This window comes from Balaenoptera physalus, assembly GCF_965194825.1.
Source record: "Balaenoptera physalus genome assembly, chromosome: 10".
Lineage (NCBI taxonomy): Eukaryota > Metazoa > Chordata > Mammalia > Artiodactyla > Balaenopteridae > Balaenoptera > Balaenoptera physalus.
The window spans coordinates 57,506,406-57,525,267 of NC_138889.1; the positions used below are offsets into that span (position 1 = coordinate 57,506,406).

Below are 18,862 nucleotides of genomic sequence, written 5' to 3' on the forward strand. Positions count from 1 at the left end.
AGATCCCGCATGCATGCCGCAACTAAGAAGTCCACATACTGCAACTAAAAAAAGATCCTGCATGCCACAACTAAGACCTGGCGCAACCTAAATAAATAAATATTTTAAAAAAAACAACAAAAAACTGTGCATGCCAGTCAGCCTCTTTCCCCAGAGCTCAACGGAGTCATGAGAAAGGTGGCCATGATGGTAGGGATGGAGTCGGTGCGTGGGCTCTGTGATATAGTTCCTCTCACCAAAGCTGATCTGGTCAATGATGGATGTCCAACAGCAGAGACCAACACTGACTCCCTGATATGGTATTATATGGGACTAGATACTTCTTGGTGGTAGGTAGATAGTCCTGCAAATCAGTTAGCTGTATTGCACTGTAACAGACTGTTGGGAGAAATGCTGGCATTTCTAAGCAAATGGCATTGACAGCTTTGAGGATGTTTGCAAAGCTGCCTAGGGTTAGGGTGCAGATTTATTTCATTACAGGGTAATAAAGCTAGTTTCACCCTCCAATCCTGGAGACATTTCAGGGTGATAAAAATGTTTCCCACTGGGTTGGCAGGAAAATTTGTTTCCTGACCAGTATAATGAAGATAATGTTGGGGAAAAAAAATAACGATATTGTCTCTCTCCAGAGGGCAGGTTTGCTAGCACTCCTCCTTTAAGATTGAGCGTTTCCTAAGCTCAGTGTTCTTCATCTGTGTTACAGATCTACTGTGCATGGCATTCACCTGCATCGCCCCCATGGTGTTTAGGGGGCAAGGAGAACTAATACAAACATGAAGTTCATGCTGCCTGCTATGCTGTGAATGATAAGCTGCCTAAATCTATTTGGGCTTGTTTTCTCCTTACCAGCTTACTCTATGGAAGTTAGCAGCTTAGGAATTGTCTAACCACATGACAACCTCTTGACCCCCAAACTTAATACCTTAATACTATAACCATTAATTATTTCTCATAGCCTATAAATTGGGCAGTTCTTCTGGTCTTATTTGGTCTCACTCATGCATCTGTAGTCAGATGGGGGATCAGCTGGGGTGGGGCTGGTCTGAAATAGCCTCAGCTGGGTCAACTTGGCTTTGTTCCATGTAGTCATTCACTCTCCAGCAGATGAGGTTGGACTTATTCTCATGGCAATGGTAGCATTCCAAAATCAAACAAAAGACCTGAAGAACTGGTATGTGGGTGGACCTTGAGGCCTAGGTTCAAAACTAGCACACTGTTACTTCTGCTGTATTCTACTGGCCAGGCACAAGGCCAGCCCAATTCAAAGAGTGGGGATACAGATTCCATCTCTTAATGGAAGCAGCTCTAGAGCTACACTTCAAGGGATTTACATACAGAGAGGAAGAATTGGGGCCATATGCTACCATATGCTTTATCCCTTCCATCAGGGAGGGAGTGGTGACTTAACCACATAGGAATAGATACATATCCCAGATTCAGATTTGACTTTTCTACTGCTATAGACACTGTTTGTGTTGCCCACCCCCGCAACTCCATTTCCAAATTCATATGTTGAAATCCTAATCCTCAATGTGATGGTATTAGGAGGTCGGGCCTTTGGGAGGTGATTAGGTCCTGAGGATGGAGCCCTCATGAATGGGGTTAGTGCCCTTATAAAACAGACCCCAGAGAGCCCCTTTGCCTCTTTAACCATGTGAGACACGGAGAGAAGACAGCTATCTATGAACCAGGAAGTGAGCTCTCACCAGACACTGAATCTGCCAGCACCTTGATCTTGGACTTCCCAGCCTCCAGAACTGTGAGAAATAAATTTCTGTTGTTTATAAGCCACTCAGTATATGGTATTCTGTTATAGTATCCTAATATCTCTATATATCCTATTGGTTCTGTTTTCCTGAAGAACCCTAATAATACCTAACTGCAATGTTTCTGCCAGCTCTAGCATTCATGGATACCTTATTCATTTTCATGGTATCTCACACATTGCTTCTGACTAAGGAGCTTATTTTTATTTATTTATTTATTTTAACATCTTTATTGGAGTATAATTGCTTTACAATGGTGTGTTAGTTTCTGCTTTATAACAAAGTGAATCAGTTATACATATACATATGTTCCCATATCTATTTCCTCTTGCATCTCCCTCCCTCCCACCCTCCCTATCCCACCCCTCTAGGTGGTCACAAAGCACCAAGCTGATCTCCCTGTGCTATGCGGTTGCTTCCCACTAGCTATTTTACGTTTGGTAGTGTATATATATCCATGCCACTCTCTCACTTTGTCACAGCTTAACCTTCCCCCTCCCCATATCCTCAAGTCCATTCTCTAGTAGGTCTGTGTCTTTATTCCCATCTTGCCACTAGGTTCTTCATGACCTTTTTTTTTTTCCTTAGATTCCATATATATGTGTTAGCATACTATATTTGTTTTTCTCTTTCTGACTTTCTTCACTCTGTATGACAGACTCTAACTCCATCCACCTCATTACAAATACCTCCATTTCGTTTCTTTTTATGGCTGAGTAATATTCCATTGTATATATGTGCCACATCTTCTTTATCCATTCATCCGATAATGGACACTTAGGTTGCTTCCATGTCCTGGCTATTGTAAATAGAGCTGCAATGAACATTTTGGTACATGACTCTTTTTGAATTATGGTTTTCTCAGGGTATATGCCCAGTAGTGGGATTGCTGGGTCATATGGTAGTTCTATTTGTAGTTTTTTAAGGAATCTCCATACTGTTCTCCATAGTGGCTGTATCAATAAGGAGCTTATTTTATGATGAAAAAAGTATAGCAAAGAAACTTCTTGGTCTTGCCCGTTACCCCATTCACTCAGATGTAGCTATAATAAACAGTATAATGAGCTTTTGCAGACTCAGTTATGGTGGGAGCTGAGAGACAACATATTATGAGTTGTGGTGCTGTCTTACGGTATATATGTGGTATATGCCTCATATCAACAGCTAAAATATGTACTGGTTTCTTCCACAGTTAGAATACACGATTCTGGGAACCAAGAGATAGGAATGGTTCTTGTCACTTTTACACGTAATAACTCATTTATGAATTCTTGTGTTCAGTGGGTTTGGAGTATTTAGTCCTCAAAGGAGGAGTAGTTCCACTAAAGAACACAGTCACTGTTTCATTACATTGGAACATGTAATGAAACTGCCCCTGGTCATTTTGGGCTTTTCTTGCTGAGCCAACAGGCAGAGAAGGGGTTAATATACCAGTCTGAGTAATTGACCCCAATTTCCAAGGGGAAACTGGGTTGATGTTATACAATAGGGACAGGGAACACTTTATTTGAAGCCAAAGGATTCAATGGGGCACCTCGTATTCCCATGTACAATAATGCAGGTCAAGGGAAAATGTCATCAATTTATTTTACTATTTTTTTTTAAATTAATTAATTAATTTTTGGCTGCTTTGGGTCTTCGTTGCTGCACGCTGGCCTTCCTTAGTTGCGGTGAGCGGGAGCTACTCTTCATTGCGGTGCATGGGCTTCTCATTGCGGTGGCTTCTCTTGTTGCGGAGCGTGGGCTCTAGGTGCGCGGGCTTCAGTAGTTGTAGCTTGCGGGTTCTAGAGCACAGGCTCAGTAGTTGTGGCGCATGGGCTTAGTTGCTCCGTGGCATGTGGGATCTTCCCAGACCAGGGCTCAAACCCGTCTCCCCTGCATTGGCAGGTGGATTCTTAACCACTGCGCCACCAGGGAAGCCCAAAGGTCATCAATTTAATAAAGACAGTTTTTCATTTCAAAATTAAAGAAAGTGGAATATTCTTGTTTCTATACCAATCTGGCCTTAGCTTCTCAACTTTATTTCTATCACCCTTCTCTGTTTCCTGTATGCACTTTTCTCTCAATATGAACTGAATTTCCTTTGTTTTTCTGAATGCACCAAACTCCTTCCTACAGCCTTGTATCTAATAATAACAATGATAATACTTTGTACCATCTCTGAAATCAGGACGCATCTTAAGATTGCTGTTGGCCAGTTGTTCATGTGTAGACTGGGCCATAGCAATTCACATTGTCATGACTTCAACCGAGTTCTGGGAATGTGTTGTCTTTAATTGTCATTCAAGGTATCTTAAAAAGATTTCCCGGGCTTCCCTGGTGGCGCAGTGGTTGAGAATCTGCCTGCCAATGCAGGGGACACGGGTTCAAGCCCTGGTCTGGGAAGGTCCCACATGCCGCGGAGCAACTAGGCCCGTGCGCCACAACTACTGAGCTTGCGCGTCTGGAGCTTGTGCTCCGCAACAAGAGAGGCCACGACAGTGAAAGGCCCGTGCACCGCGATGAAGAGTGGCCCCCACTCGCCCCAACTAGAGAAAGCCCTCCCACAGAAACGAAGACCCAACACAGCAAAAATAAATAAATTAGTTAATTTAAAAAAAAAAAAGAAAAAAGAAAGATTTCCCTATAATTTGCATTGAAACAGAAAGTTTTTAAGTGCACAGAAAGGTATAGGGAGTACAGCAGTATGACACAGGATACAAATCTTTGTCTAAAGAAGTGTAAATTATCTATTTTCAGTAAGTATACCTAAATCTACGCAATAAGAAACCATTGTTTTTAATTTCAGCATTTGTTCTTAATGTTGTACATAAAATAATGGCTTGTTTTACAATTGCTGGCAGCTTATTTTTGATAAAATATGGTAACAATAATAATAGCTGCTAACATTTATTAAAGGCACTGTTTGCTAAGTCCCTTTAATTACGCTGGACACATTTGTATATGTGGTAGTCTCTTTGGTCTGGGATGCCTTTCTTTCTTTCTGGAAAATTCACTATTTCAAAGCCAGATTAAAAATTGTTTCCTCTGTAAAACTTCCCTGAGGCATCCTGAAGTTAGGTTTGATCAGTCTGGGTGTCTCCCTTCCCTGTTAGACTGTAGAACCTTGAGGGTAAAGACCATTTTTTCCGTGTTTTGGGGTCTTCTGTACCTACCACAGTCTGCTTCTGTTTCTAAGCATCCTACATTAACTTGTTTCAAAGAATGAAACAACAAACAGCTAAAGTTTAGTGCAGGATGTAAACCTTGACCTTGGATTTATTAACACTAGCATGTGAACCATACTTTACTGTGCAAAATGTTTCTGCGTTATTTCATTCCACTGTCACTACATCTTTGTCAGGCTAGGTGTTAGTGCAATTGTAGTTGAGGCTACTTGTTCATTAAGTGCTAGTCGTAGTGAAATAGGAGGGAAGGGGGCAGGGCACAACCTTTAAAAGAATGACATGGCCAGGAGTTCCCTGGTGGCCTAGTGGTTAGGATTCTGGGCTTCCACTGCTGTGGCCTGGGTTCAATCCCTGGTCAGAGAACTGAGATCCTGCAAGCTGTGTGGTGCAGCCAAAAAACAAACAAACAAAAAGAATGACATAGCCATTGAGGATATGACATAAACTGGTTACAATCAATTAGGTCCAAGATAGCAGAAGATTCACCGTCCAGTAGACCTTGAGCCTCATTATATGCTCATTGTAATACATTAGCATATGCCAAATGACACACCTACAGGCGCCTACAGTTCCAAGGCAGACCACAAAAGGCCAAAAAGTGGGCAGTGGCCCAGTTCTTGGAAATCCCCATCCCTTCCCCAAAATAGTTGAATAAACCTCCCACTCACTAGCCTATGAAATTACTCAGCCCACAAAAACCATCTACCCCATATTTCAGGGCCTCTCATCTTCTGAGATGGCTCACACTCTGTGGAGTGTGTTTCTCCCACCACCGCTCTCACTTTTTGAGATGGACTGCATTCTGTCTATGGGATGTTGTATCTCTCTAAATAATCCATGTCTTCCATATCGCATTGCCTCTCGCTGAATTCCTTCTGTGCTGAGACATAAAGAACCTGAGCTTCAGTAAGTCCTGACACCAGGTGAGCAATTTTAATTAAAAGACAGTGGGTTTGAGTCCCAGTCAGAGTTTTGGCTGAGTAAAAGTCCCAGCCCATGGGTTCAAAACCAAGTGTGAGTTTCGGCTGGGTTCAATCCCATCTGAGTTGTGCAGTCTGAAGCTTTGTTGCTTAACCCTTGGCCTCAGAATTCTTTCCACTCTCCCTTAGCTGTCAGAGGATGGCTTGAGCCCTTAAAGGATCGGTAGCTTTTGAACAACTGGAGTGAGAAAGCAAGGAGAAGTACCCTAGGCTGGGGCAGGGGTGGGGGTGGTGGCATCCAGCTTCCTGTAAGCAGGTAGGGTAGGGGGGCCCTAGAGAAAGAATCAGGCATGGCTTTCTTGACATAAGGGAAGCAATTTTTAGCCTAAGCCATTTTGTGACCTAAGCCTGACCACGTCTGTCCTTGAATAGGTCTCGGTAATTAATTAAGTGAGGGAATGCAGGAACAAAGGAAAAGCAGTCAAGAAACAAGTTTCTGGGACTTCCCCAGTGGTCCAGTGGTTAAGACTCAGAGCTTCCACTGCAGGGGGTGCAGGATCGATCCCTGGTTGGGGGACTAATATCCCGCATGCCATGAGCCATGGCAAAAAAAAAAAAAAAAAAGAAACAAGTTTCTCCCCAAGGCATATACATAACAATCTGATACATGTCTTCGGGTTCTACAGGAACTAAGACTCCCCACCCAGGTGGAGGATGGAATGATGATGTCGACCCTCCTGACTTCAATCAACTAAAGCCTGGACTCTGTTGACCTCTGCCCCAATTCTACGATGAATTCTCCTCTGCTCAAGCCCCTTCATGAATAGGTACGCTCCCTTAGCTTAACGCCTCCCCAATTTTCCTGTTTGGAGACATACTGCATTGGGGAAGATTCTTTGTTTTCCTTACTTGCTCCAAGTAATATATCCTTCCTTATTCCGAACTTTGGCTTAGTCGTGTCTTTTGGGTTCACTAAGGTGAACCAGTTTTCCAGTAACGGCTTGACCAAGAGGAGAGTGCAGGCAACATACAGATGGCAAATATTGTGAACAGCAATGGATGAGGCGAACGTCAGTTTGATCTTCTCTTATCTCCTGAGTCAAAATCCTTACACAGCTCCAGGTTTTGTCTCTAGCTCTGGAAAGCTCCACCTCTGCCCTTTACCGGAGAGTACGTCCTCCCTCCCCGGGCTCAGTTCCCCCGCCAGTCTCTCTGTCACTCAGACCAACAGCAAGCTCCCCAAATCCCCCATTGGCTCCTCTAGCCTTTCCGACCCGGCTCCTCCCACCAGAAGCCCAGCCCCCTGCGCTACGCTCTCGCTCTGGCTTACCTTCCTCCGGCGCAGGTGGCGTAGGCGGCCAAATCCGGCGGCACAGCGGCAGGGCAGTCGAGCGGCCGGAAGCGGCCTCTCTTTCCCGGAACCCCACTGCCTTGTGGGACCGTTGCTGGTTCCTCCGGCCTGGGCAGGTTTTCCGGACTCTTCCGCTCCACCTCTCTCCTCGGGTACGGAAGCTGAGAGGGTGTGAGGACTGCCATGGCGGCGCACCTCAAGAAGCGGGTGTACGAGGAATTCACTAAGGTGGTTCAGGTAAGCTCTGGAAGGAAAGGTCCCGGGACCGGTCTGGGGTAGGGGAAGGTTCTCCACGCCCCAGGCACTTTGCCAGACCAGGCGCCACAAAGCTGGGTTGAGTGCCTACTGCTCTGGTAGGCAGCCTCTCTGAGGCTACACTTTAGTGGGCGTGTCGTTTGCCGCTGCTGTTGTCAGCATTAATACGTGCAGTCTGACACTAAAAAATTATTAGAAGAAACAAACAGCGCTTTACAATCTACGAAAATATCTTATTCGTTACTTCATTTTATTTGTATTACATTAGCATCTTCGTTTTACAGATGAGGACTTTGAGGCTTCCGGTGGAGTATGAGGACACAGAGCCAGTTAGTGGCAAATTGCCTCCCAACTCCCGTTACAAAAAAAGCGCCCAAGGACAAGTTGGCTGTATGCAGAGCTCTAAGGGATTGGAAGAGGAGTCTATAGAAATCCTCAAGACCCAGTCAGAGCAGGCGAGGGTCACAGGCTTCATAGGGGTGGAACTTTCTGTTGGTAGAACAGTTCACCTAGGAAGGAGGGTAATACCTTCCTCCTTTAGAGTTGTTTAAGGACTGGTGGGCCAAACCCGTGTCAGCAGTCAGTGATTCTCCTTGCATTTCCTCATAGATATAGCTGAAGTAGTGGTTGATCCCACGTCATACCTTGTGTTGTGCTTCTCAAACTTTGTGTATCCAATTCACCTGGGGTCTTTTTAAAATATAGAGTCTACTCAGTAAGTAAATCGGGCCGGGGAGGTGAGGCAATAATCTGCATTTCTGAGAAGCCCTCAATTGATGTCAGTCAGTAGCATCCTTCCGTCCATAGACTTGTGGAGTAGCAAGCTTTAGACCATCCAGCAGGACACTGATCCTTAAACATTTCATTTATTCCTTCAACAAGAGTTTACTGAGTAAAAGAGTGGTTACCACGTATTAGGTATGGTAAAAGGTGCTGAGCTACAAAGTCCAATACACATTAGGGTCCCTGTCCTTTAGGAACTCACAGGCGAGTGGGAGATGCGGAACGGCATATCTGTGATTATAGTACAAAGAGGTAACTGCATCGACAAATCAAGTCTTCCTCTTTTTACAGCTACTTGTTTTTTAAAAATAAATTTATTTATTTATTTTTGGCTGCGTTGGGTCTTGGTTGCTGCGCGCGGGCTTTTTCTAGTGGCGGCGACTTGGGGCTGCTCCGTTGCGGTGCGCGGGCTTCTCATTGCGGTGGCTTCTCTTGTTGCGGAGCATGGGCTCTAGGCGCGCGGGCTTCAGTAGTTGTGGCACACGGGCTCAGTAGTTGTGATTTGCAGGCTGTAGAGAGCAGGCTCAGTAGTTGTGGCGCACGGGCTTAGTTGCTCCGTGGCGTGTGGTATCCTCCTGGACCAGGGCTCGAACCCGTGTCTCCTGCATTGGCAGGAGGATTCTTAGCCACTGCGCCCCAAGGGAAGCCCCCCCCTTTTTTTAACAGCTACTTCTTTTTGTAAAAACTCCTTAGCCAAACTCCCTAGCTCTTTGTGATTTAACAGTATTCCTTCTAGCTGTATCACTGCCTTTTTTGTTTTGTGGACACTTTGTGACATATTCCCATTGTGTGTAGGGAAGTTAGTTTGCTTCTTATTCTTGTTTTTTTTCTGAAAATAACCTTGATATTTACCTTGACAACTGTTTTGTTGCTCCTTTTTATGTGAAATTAGTTTTCCTCAACTTTTAAAATGAGTCAACATTCAGGAAAGCTTTTTGGCTTCACAGAGCTCCCTCTTCTGTGGCTTGCTTTTTGGGATTTCCTGGCTCTGTTTCCTTTGCCCCCCCTTTTTAAAAAATTGTGGCAAAATATATATAACACAGAATTTATCATTTTAACCATTTTTTAAGTGTAGGGTTGAGTGGCATTAAGTACTTTCACTTTGTTGTGCAGTGTCACTTCCTTTCTTTCCAGTATTCTGTTGTTCCCCCTTACCAAGACTACTCACCCCTCCTCCAGCATGCCACGTGTTTGCACCTCTCCAAACTTTTGTATCTATTGTCTCTTTTACATAGAACGGATGTCATGCTTCCCTCTCTCTTTGTTCTCCACCCAGTGGACTTATATTTTTGCTTTAGTCTCTCCTCCCCTGCTTCTGTAGCACTCATCTGTTTGTACTTATCACTCAGTGCTACTATAATTACTAGTGTACATATCTCCCCACCAGTTTGGGCTCCTTGAGGGCAGAGATGATGCGTGGTTCATCTGTGTTCCCTCGATAGACCATAAGGCCTGGCTCACTAAAATGTTATTGATGGTTGAATGATAGCAGATATTGGTGTGTCCTTCTCCTTATATACTCCTTAGGGAAAAAAAAATCTTTCCAATCTTTTGACCTAACTGCAGCCCAGATAACACTGAAGACCAAATTTGTGTGGAATAGGATGGAAATGGGTAAAGATTTTAAGAGAAGAGCTCATTTCTTCACTTCATTGTTCATGCATGGTTACCATGGAGTGATGAAATGAGATTTTACTGCTTCTGTTATTTTTGCTCTGCTATGAAGATGAGGGAGAGAGAACTGATATGTATCTAGTGCTTATTATGTGTTTGCACAATAAAGACATTATACTTTAGACTTCTTAGATATCCCTATGTTGTAGGTATTGTATTCCTTTTCATAGAAGAAGGAGAAGGCCTCCTCTAGCTAGTAAGTGGTAATTGAACTCAAATTCCTCTGACTTCAAAGCCCTTGGTCTTTTTAGCATGCCATGCCATGTTCCTGTCTAGAATAATCCTAGTCTCTTCTCTGTAGAAGTGAAAATTTGTAAAGAGGTGATTGCTCAAGGTATCATTATGATGCATCAAGCGTTAAGGAAAAGTTTTTTTTTGAATTTTATTTTATTTTTAATACAGCAGGTTATTAGTTATCTTTTTTATATGTATTAGTGTATATATGTCAATCCCAATCTCCCAATTCATCCCACCACCACCCCTCACCCCTTTCCCCCTTTGGTGTCCATACATTTGTTCTCTACATCTGTGTCTCCATTTCTGCATGCAGACTGGTTCATCTGTACCATTTTTCTAGATTCCACATATATGCGTTAATATACGATATTTGTTGTTCTCTTTCTGACTTACTTCACTCTGTATGACAGTTTCTAAGTCCATCCATGTCTCTACAAATGACCCAATTTCGTTCCTTTTTATGTCTGAGTAATATTCTATTGTATGTATGTACCACATCTTCTTTATCCATTCGTCTGTCTCTGGGCATTTAGGTTGCTTCCATGACCTGGCTATTGTAAATAGTGCTTCAGTGAACATTGGGGTGCATGTGTCTTTGAATTGTGGTTTTCTCCAGGTATATGCCCAGTAGTGGGATTGCTGGGTCATATGGTAATTCTATTCTTAGTTTTTTAAGGAAACGCCATACTGTTCTCCATAGTGGCTGTATTAATTTACATTCCCACCAACAGTGCAAGAGGATTCCCTTTTCTCCACACCCTCTCCAGCATTTGTTGTTTGTAGATTTTCTGATGATGCCCATTCTGCCTGGTGTGAGGTGATACCTCATTGTAGTTTTGATTTGCATTTCTCTAATAATTAGTGATGTTGAGTAGCTTTTCATGTGCTTTTTGGCCAACTGTATGTCTTCTTTGGAGAAATGTCTATTTAGGTCTTCTGCCCATTTTTTGATTGGGTTGTTTGTTTTTTTAATATTGAGCTGCATGAGCTGTTTATATATTTTGGAGATTAATCTTTTGTCCATTGATTTGTTTGCAAATATTTTCTCCCATTCTGAGGGTTGTCTTTTCATCTTGTTTATAGTTTCCTTTGCTGTGCAAAAGCTTTGAAGTTTCATTAGGTCCCATTTGTTTATTTTTGTTTTTATTTCCATTACTCTAGGAGTTGGTCAAAAAAGAGCTTGCTGTGATTTATGTCAGAGTGTTCTTCCTATGTTTTCCTCTAAGGGTTTTATACTGTCCAGTCTTACATTTAGGTCTCTAATCCATTTTGAGTTTATTTTTGTGTATGGTGTTAGGGAGTGTTCTAATTTCATTCTTTTACCTGTAGCTGTCCAGTTTTCCCAGCACCAGTTATTGAAGAGACTGTCTTTTCTTCATTGTATATCCTTGCCTCCTTTGTTATAGATTAGTTGACCATAGGTGCGTGGGTTTATCTGTGGGCTTTCTATCCTGTTCCATTGATCTATATTTCTGTTTTTTGTGCCAGTACCATATTGTCTTGATTACTGTAGCTTTGTAGTATAGTCTGAAGTCAGGGAGTCTGATTCCTCCAGCTCCATTTTTCTTTCTCAAGACTGCTTTGGCTATTCGGGGTCTTTTGTGTCTCCATACAAGTTTTAAGATTTTTTGTTCTAGTTCTGTGAAAAATGCCATTGGTAATTTGATAGGGATTGCATTGAATCTGTAGATTGCTTTGGGTAGTATAGTCATTTTCACAATGTTGATTCTTCCAGTCCAACAACGTGGTATATCTCTCCATCTGTTTGTGTCATCTTTGATTTCTTTCATCAGTGTCTTGCCGTTTTCTGAGTATAGGTCTTTTACCTCCTTATGTAGGTTTATTCCTAGGTATTTTATTCTTTTTATTGCAATGGTGAATGGGATTGTTTCCTTAATTTCTCTTTCTGATCTTTCGTTTTTAGTGTATAGGAATGCAAGTGATTTCTGTGCATTAATTTTGTAACCTACAACTTTACCAAATTCATTGATTAGCTCTAGTAGTTTTCTGATGATTACTATTGATTACAACTTTTGTCTTCTGTTTTGATCCTCTGTATATCTACACACCAGGGCCTTACGTAAGCCCTGGAGTAACAGGTTCCCTTTTACATGAACTTTTTGGCACTCATCATATGTAACAGATGCATCTGGAATAGTTCTAGTTATGCACCATCCTTGGGAAAATTGAGAAAATAGTTACTCAGCTAATTTTGTGTGTTCTGTGGTTCAGATGAGGATCCCTGATTGAGATAGACTAGTGGTAGGTGATCATTTCTGTTTTACAGATGATAAAAATGTGAATCATGACGTACTTAGAATAGAGCAGCAGAGTTGGAATCAGAAACAACTTCTAATTCCAAATCAATCATTCAGTAAATATTTGTTAAGTAGCTGCAGTTTGCTAGGCATATGGCAATGTATTTTTTTCCTACACTGACCATCCTTCTAATAAAGGTAGAATGATTTGGGTGAAAATAGTCATCTGTTATGAGAGGAAGATTTTTTTCCTCAGTGTAAGCTGCAGACCATTCCCATCAGTTCTAGTTTTCTTAGGAGGCAAGGTGAGCCTAGTAAGTGCCTCAGCACAGTCTGAATATATTTGTCGAATTGAGATTTCTAATAAGGAGTGGAGCAGATCCTTTTTTGTCCTCTTAACCCTAAAGCTACAATAATCCTAAGAGATAGGCAGAACAAAATATTCGTGGACCTGCTTTACAGAGAAAGAAACTGAGACTTAGAGAAGTTAAATAACTTGCCCAAAGCTGTAGGAGCTAGTGAAAAGCAAAATTGGGACTCATAGCTTTGTCTCCAGTTGGCTCCTTTCCCAGTTCATAACACTGCTCTTTGTTTAGGCTGGGTCTGTTACGTAAATACATTATTTTGGTATAGGAAAAATTATTTCCATCAAACAAGGTAAAGTTAAATTTGCAAACTTTCTGTTTTCAGTCAAGTTTTCATGTTTTATCTTTCCTACCCTCTTGCAGCAACAGCAGGAGGAAATTGCTACTAAGAAACTCCGACTGACAAAACCAAGTAAATCTGCAGCACTCCACATAGATCTGTGTAAGGCTACCTCCCCAGCAGATGCTTTGCAGTACCTACTTCAGTTTGCCAGGAAGCCTGTGGAGGCAGAAAGTGTGGAGGGAGTAGTCAGGATTCTCTTGGAACATTATTACAAGGTAAGAATGTCTTGAGGACCTGATGGGAGTGTGTATGGGAGTGTGTATAAGAGTTGTATCATGTGTCTGCAGAATGGGTTAATATGCAAAATAAATAATAATGTTCATTCAGCAGTCTTTTACTGAGTGTCTTCCATGTGCTAGGCACTGTGGATACAGAGATAAAAAAGATCCTATCATCAGAAGCTTACAGGGGCTTCCCTGGTGGCAGAGTGGGGACACTGGTTCCAGCCCTGGTCCGGGAAGATCCCACATGCTGTGGAGCAACTAAGCCCGTGCACCACAGCTACTGAAGCCCACACACTTGGAGCCTGTGCTCCACAGCAAGGGAAGCCACTGCATTGAGAAGCCTGCGCACCGCAATGAAGAGTAACCCCCGCTTGCGGCAACTAGAGAAAGCCCACAGGCAGCAACGAAAACCCAATGCAGTCCCCCTAAAAAAAAAAAAAAAAAAAAAAAAAGAAGATTACAGTATCTAGATGGAAACATATGTGAATGATAAAATGCATCAAATTGCTCAGAGTACTGAGAGAGTGCATTGGAGCACAAAGGAGGAGTTAACTTCAACCATGACCCTTCTGTAACCAGATTTGTCTCTGGCATACAGTCCTCTCATCCTGCTGTTACTGCTTTAATTCAAGGCCCTCATATCTAACTGCAATAGCCATTTTTAAATTTTTAACTGTTTTTTAGCTAAGTGGCATTTTATTTCTCTATTTTCATGGGTTAGAAAAAAACATCAGTTCATGCATAGTTAAATACAGGAAATATTTTAAGCAGAAAATGAAATTTGCAAAATGTGTTTATTTTTCAGTTTTTATTTGTAAGTAAGATCTGAAGTAAAAGAAGAAATAATTTTCAAATATTTAAATCTTAGATGACTTCAAATTTTAAACTTTAGTATGAAAATTACTGAGCTTATAGAAAAGTAGAGAATACTGTATGAACTGCCAAATACCCATCTTTGGGATTAAATAGTTATTAATATTTTGTCAAATTTGCTCAATTTGTTTTCCTGAAGTTTTTTTAAAGTATCATAATATTTTTCCCTAAATAGTTCAGTAAATACCTCTTAAAAAGGGACACTTAAAAAATATAACCATCTGACCACCTCAAGTAAAATTAAATTGCTCCTTAACGTCATCTAACAAATAACCCATATTCAAATTTCTCTAGTTGTTCCCAAAATATCTTGTTATAGTTGATTTGTTCAAATCGAAATGCAAACTGTCTCCACACATGGCATTTGCTTTTTTGAAAATCTAGAACAATTTTTATTATTTTGGTGACATTGACCTGTTAAAGAAATTTGGTCAGTTGTTTTGTAAAATGCCTTGTTTTCTGAATTTATTTACTTTCTTGGTTAACTTGCTCCTCTATCTCCTGTATTTACTGTGAACTGAAAGTTAGATCTATAGACTTTGTTAGATCCCAGGTAAGCATATTTTTGAGAATTTTAAGAATACTTTATAGGTGATGATTTGTACTTCATATTTGCATCGGTCAGGATGCATATGTCTTGAAGTCCACCTTGCTTCCTATCTTTTTCCCTTTAGTCTTTCTTTACATATATAATGTTCTAGCTTAATCAGAATGCTTGCAGTTTTCCAAAGACCTTGTATGTTTTCAGAAATCAGTGTCTTTTCACATGTTGTTACCTCAGCCACTGCCCTGTGATCTGGTCTGCCATTTTCTCTGTCAAGTATATTCTTTCCTCAGAGTCTTTCCACTTATGCTTCCTTCTGCCTGGAACACTTCCCTCAGATGTTCATATGTGTATTTCCCACACTTCATTCAAGTCTTTGCTCAAATGTTACTTTTTCATTAAGGCCTTCCTTTATCCCTCTGTTTGAAACTCTGTATCCCACTCCAGCACTTTCTAGCCCCTTCCTTGATTTTTTTGTCTCAGTAGCACTTACCATTTTCTAATATTGTATATAATTTTCTCATTTATTTTGTTCCTGCCCATTTCCCTGTACTAGGATATAAGCTCCTCTTGACCAATATGGGATTTTTTTTTTCCTTCCAGTTTTATTGAGATATAATAGACATACAGCACTGTATAAGTTTAAAGTCGCAACATAATGATTTGACTTACATACATCATGAAATGATGACCACAGTAAGTTTAGTGAACATCCATCATCTCATACAGATCCAAAATTAAAGAAATAGAAAAAAAAATTTTTCCCTTGTGTTGAGAACTCTTAGGATTTACTCTCTTAACAACTTTTAATATATAACATACAGCAGTGTTAATTATATTTATCATGTTGTATGTTACATCCCTAGTACTTATTTATCTTATAACTGGAAGTTTGTACCTTTTGACTGCCTTCATCCAGTTCCCCTCCCCCCACCTCTGCCTCTGGTAACCACAGATCTGATCTCCTTTTCTATGGGTTTGTTTTTAAACTATAACTGACCTACAACACTATGTTAGTTCCTGTTACACAGTATAGTGATTCAGTATTTCTATACATTTCAAAATGATCACCACAATAAGTTGAGTTATGATCTGTCACCATACAAAATATTAAATAGTTATTGACTATATTCCCCACCCTGTACATTTCATACCCATGACTCATTTATTTTGCAACTGGAAGTTTGTATCGCTTAATCTTCCTCACCTATTTCTCTCCTCCCCCCAACCCCTTCCCCTATGGCAAACACCTATGTATCTCGATATCTATGACTCTCTTTCTGTTTTGTTGTGTTTATTCATTTGTTTTGTTTTGTTGATTCCACATGTAAGTGAAATCATACGGTGTTTGTCTTTCTCTGACTTATTTCACTTAGCATAATACCCTCTCGGTCCATCCATGTTGTCGCAAATAGCAAGGTTTCATTCTTTTTTATGGCTGAGTAATATTCCATTGTGTATATGAATCACGTCTTCTTTATCCATACATTTATTTATGGGCACTTAACGTTGCTTCCGAATCTTGGCTGTGATAATGCTGCAACAAACGTAGGGGTGCGTATATCTTTTGGAATTAGTATTTTCGTTTTCTTCTGATAAATACCCAGGGGTGGAATTGCTGGACTGTATGGAATTTTGTTTTCAACTTTTTGTTATGGAACATTTCAAATATATATACAATTGGAGAGAATAGTTTAATTCCCATGTACTCATTACCCAGCTTCAACAATTATCATTTTATGTCCAAATTTGTTTTATTCCCACCCTCACTCCTACCGTCCACTTCCATTTCCTCCACTCTCACCCTCTACCGGATTCTTGTGAAACAAATTCCTGGCATCGTATCATTTTATTCATAAATTTCAGTTTATATCTGTAAACAATAAAGACTCTTTTTAAAAGCATAATCACAATACCGTTACCATGTCTAAAAGAAAAATTGGACTCAGGCATTCTGATGTCAGACCCCAAGCTCTTTAACCAGGCCATGCTGCGTGCATTAGTCTAGCAGATTCTAGCCTCAAAGGAAAGGAGGAGGGATGGCAAATGGGTCCAGTTCTAGATTGATGACCATAGTGTTTTTTTATTCTTTCTTCTATTTTATCTGGAAATGTGGTATCTTGTATTTTAGTAGATAACTACTTTGGCTTCTGCTTTTCTTATCCAAGGTTTTCTGTAGTTGAACTTGTTAATATTTCACATGAGGGGTTCTTCACTTATACTACTGTGTTAGTTGCTGTGGAGGATGTTGAAGAACTGTGAGACATGTTCTTTGTCCTTTAAGGGCCAGTAGTATAGTTGGTAGATCAAATAATATATGTGATATATAGATGGTGAGGGCTTGAGTTATTCATTTATTTATTTTTTTCATTCACTCTAAGTGTTCTGAATACTAATTCTGTGCCAGGCCTTGTGCTTCATGTTGATGATACAGAGATTAATATATGATCCCTGATCTGAGTCTAGTTGGGTAGATTAAACAAAAAATGGATAATAATACAATGTTATAGGTGCTATGAAATCTGAGACAGGTTATGATATAACTTTAAAGAAGAGAGTAATCAATTTTACTTGGGAGCATGGGCCTAGAAGAGCATTATAGAGTAGTGATGCTTGAGATGAATCTTAATCAGATTTTGGGCAGTTGGAAAGTAGGAGGAAAGACGTTTTAGAAAGAAGGAGCAATTGTGAGCAAAGGCATTGAGATGTGAAATAACTTGTCATGTTAGAAGAAATACAGGTAGTTTGGCTGGTGTAGATTTTATTTTATTTTATTATTTTTAAAATTAATTAATTAATTAATTATTTTTATAATTAATTAATTAATTATTTTTGGCTGCGTTGGGTCTTTGTTGCTGTGTGTGGGCTTTCCCTAGTTGCAGTGAGCGGGGGCTACTCTTCATTGCGGTGGCTTCTCTTGTTGCAGAGCACGGGCTCTAGGCCCACTAGCTTCAGTAGTTGTGCCATTTGGGCTCAGTAGTTGTGGCTTGTGGGCTCTAGAGCTCAGGCTCAGTAGTTGTAGCACACGGGCTTAGTTGCTCCATGGCATGTGGGATCTTCCCGGACCAGGGCTCGAACCCGTGTCTCCTGCATTGGCAGGCGGATTCTTAACCACTGCGCCACCAGGGAAGTCCCTGGTGTAGATTTTAGATTGAGAACTCTTTAAGAGATTAGACTAGAAATCTTGTCTAATGGAAGGTTCTTGTATTCTACCTTGGGGGTTTTTGTGTTAGACATGTCACTCTGGGGGGCGGTATGGAGGATGGAGGAACTGAATGAGGGCAAGACGGGAGTTAGTGTGACCAACTAGGAGACTGATAAGTCTACAGCAAGATGAGGAAAGCCTGAACAAGGACAATTTTAATAGTGAGAAGAGCAGTTATTAGAGAGGCCTTCCCCCGAGGCAGTTTTAAGCTTAGGCATGAAGGGTACCAGGGGATAATTTCAGAAAGTAGAAGAACTTGAGTGAAGTATCTAGATGAAGAAAGAATGTTACTAGGTCAGATACTCTCTTGCCTCCTTGCCTTCCTCTTATCTGCTAGACTTAGTACTTCTGTTTTCTCTGCTGCTCCCTTGTGTTTGGAGGTCTGTGACTCCATTCCAGACCATTGAAAGGCTATGTATCTTTTCTGTCCTCTTTCACTGCAGAATTAGTGTATTTGACTAATCTATTGTCTCTGAAAGACAATTACTTGATATGATGATGTTATTTTAATGATTTGAAGTCCGTAAAGAATTGGCTTTTATTTGTGTTCAAAACTGCATTTGGTATCTCCCTTCATTCTCCAGTCTACCTTATAGCAAGAAATGTACCACCAACAATATAGACCCTTAAATCAGAAACCCAAGAAGGATCCTATATATAACCCTCACCCTTTCCTCTCTCCATATTCCCTTCCTCACCAACTCATGTTGATTTTACCTTCTAAATATCTCTTTAAGTCCATCTACCTCTCTGTTTCCATTACTTCAGTAATATAAACAACTGTCATATTTTTAATTTATTATTATTATTTTTTAATTTTTTGGCTGCACCACACAGCATCAGGATCTTAGTTCCCCAACCAGGGGTCGAACCTGCACCCCCTGCAGTGGAAGTGCA

At 40.8% G+C, this 18,862-nt stretch overlaps 1 protein-coding gene across 1 annotated transcript in view; it reads left to right on the forward strand.

Annotated features, from left to right (window-relative positions):
- The window catches only part of INTS4 (integrator complex subunit 4), a 135,847-nt gene that overhangs the window by 10,124 nt on the left and 106,861 nt on the right, over window positions 1–18,862 (forward strand). The window contains exons 2-4 of the mRNA XM_082476777.1: window positions 6,540–6,680; window positions 7,199–7,441; window positions 13,140–13,334. Of these exons, the coding sequence (XP_082332903.1) occupies window positions 7,388–7,441; window positions 13,140–13,334 (249 nt within the window). The 5' untranslated portion in view covers window positions 6,540–6,680; window positions 7,199–7,387. The remainder of the gene's footprint in view (window positions 1–6,539; window positions 6,681–7,198; window positions 7,442–13,139; window positions 13,335–18,862) is intronic.